At 55.2% G+C, this 2137-nt stretch overlaps 1 protein-coding gene across 1 annotated transcript in view; it reads left to right on the plus strand.

Annotated features, from left to right (window-relative positions):
- Window positions 1–315: 315 nt before the first annotated feature.
- WDR82 (WD repeat domain 82) overlaps window positions 316–2137 on the plus strand; it is a 19247-nt gene continuing 17425 nt past the window's right edge. The window contains exon 1 of the mRNA XM_019628120.1: window positions 316–788. Within this exon, the coding sequence (XP_019483665.1) occupies window positions 628–788 (161 nt within the window). The 5' untranslated portion in view covers window positions 316–627. The remainder of the gene's footprint in view (window positions 789–2137) is intronic.

A 2137-nucleotide genomic window follows, 5' to 3' on the forward strand; every position in this document is an offset into this window, starting at 1 on the left:
AGGCCCCTGGAGGGGCTTGTCGGATCCCCGCAGGACCAGCTTCCGCATAGACCGAGGTTGGGGGCCTCTGCAGGGGACGCGCCCTGAGTTCCTGTTGGGCTGCTATCCCGCACAAAGGCCCACGGCTGCAAAGCACCAGCAGTCTTCCCGCCCACGTAGAAGGTCGTGGGTATCCCCACCCCCTCCCGCCCCACAGCCAGTGGCCATCCCGCCACTCTACTCCACGCTGCCGTGCTGACGTCACCGCCCCGCCTCCCCGCCTCGCGCCGCCGTTCCCGCTCCGCCCCCTTTCCCGGCTTGCGCCGCGGTGCGGCTCCTCGCCCTAGGCTTTTGCTTGTCGCCCCAAGATGGCGGACACAATGAGCAGGCGTCGCTCCTGTTGGCCCTGAGGCGACTGTGAGGAGAATCGGTCGGCAAGGCCTAACAGTCAGGCACAAGAACGTTGCACAAGCTGTAGAAGGGAGAGAAGCAGGCGGCTCGATTGTCGGTCACCTTCCAGCTCGTCGCCGGCGCGGCGCCCGCCCCGCCCGGGTCGGCCCCTCGGCAGCCCGCCCGTTCGCCCGCCCGCTTGCCGCGGGGCCCCGCCCCAGCCCTGCTCCGCCGCCGCTGCTTCCAGCCGCTGCCGCCATGAAGCTGACCGACAGCGTGCTGCGGAGCTTCCGCGTGGCCAAGGTGTTCCGCGAGAACTCGGACAAGATTAACTGCTTCGACTTCAGCCCGAACGGCGAGACGGTCATCTCGAGCAGCGACGACGACTCCATCGTGCTCTATGATTGCCAGGAGGGCAAGTGAGTGCGGCGGTGGCCCAGGGCCCGGGTCTGAGTCCCTCCCTCCCTCTCGTGGTTGGCCCCGCGGCCCGCTCCCCTTGCCGACTCCGGCATCCCGCCTATTTTGTACTCGCTCCTGCCAAGGCCGCTTCTACTCTCCCACTCCAGAGATGTCCAGGAGACCTTTTATAAAAAAACAAAGAACCAAAAACCTAATGATGATTAATATTTTGTGTGTCTTCGGTCTCCTCTGAGCGCGCTTCTGCATCTCTTGCCAAACTCCACCTTGACCTTGACCTTTAAGCGCCCGACCCGCCCACCCTGGCCCCAGCTGGTAGATTTTCCACTTCTCGGACTCTAAAACGTGCAGATCGGCTTTACCCTCCGCGCAGAACCGCAGAGGCTGCTCTCCTGCCTCATCCAACAGCGTCAGCTTGCTCTCTGTGCCTTCTCGGTGACCTCGATTCAGCCCTGGCACTCCGCCCAACCCCTGCCCCTTTGCTTCCCGCGGTCTTTCTGCCGGAAGGCCGCGTGGGTTGCAGTTCTTAGCTGTCAGGATTTATTTGTTGTGCCTCTTTGGGTCCCGTGTTCTTTCCTTTCTGTTTCAAATCATGCTCTTACTCCCTCAGACCCAATTCCCACACTTATTGTGAACTTTTTTTTTAGCAACATCTGAAACTTTTCCTTTTTGCCAGCCACAAACAACTTGCTTGTCCCATCCCGACCTGAATGTGAACCTCTCATTAGAACAAAGAAAGCATCGTATAACAATTTTGTGTTTTTTCATATGCTTTTAAAAGAAATTACACTTTAATTCCAAGTCTAGTCTGACCATGAAATGTCTGCTTTGCCCCAAGCCCTGGTTACCCACCACACCTGCATCTGCAAAATCTTATAAGCACAGTATTTTTGCACTTTCCCCTGGGGACCATGTCATCTTCACCTCACCCTTGCTTCCTCCACGTTTTTGCTAAATTGTGAGCTCCTTTGGAGCAGAAGCTGGTTTAGGCTAAATTTTATTTCCTAGCAGTCACCTTCCCCAAGCGGGCTTGCAGATGTTTGATTTAATTTGGTGGCTACTGGTTTTGTCAGACTTAATTTTGTTGCCTAGTTCCAGATCTTAGTTTTTGAATCTTTGGGTTTTTCTCCACCATCTCCAGTTGTTCTTTTGCCTTAAAAAAACCCCCCAAAACAAAAAACTGGTGTCTTCTATAAACTTTTTTTGGAACTTGTTTCTTCGTTTGTGAATTTGGTTATTTAAGGTCATGCCATTTTTGTGTGAGCTGTAATGTTCTCCCCATTTTTTTCTCCCACTGGGGCTATGAAAGAGTATTATGTAACTGGCTCTGGATATGCCTGCAGTGTGGCCT

This window comes from Hipposideros armiger, unplaced genomic scaffold (assembly GCF_001890085.2).
Source record: "Hipposideros armiger isolate ML-2016 unplaced genomic scaffold, ASM189008v1 scaffold_748, whole genome shotgun sequence".
In the NCBI taxonomy this organism is placed as follows: domain Eukaryota; kingdom Metazoa; phylum Chordata; class Mammalia; order Chiroptera; family Hipposideridae; genus Hipposideros; species Hipposideros armiger.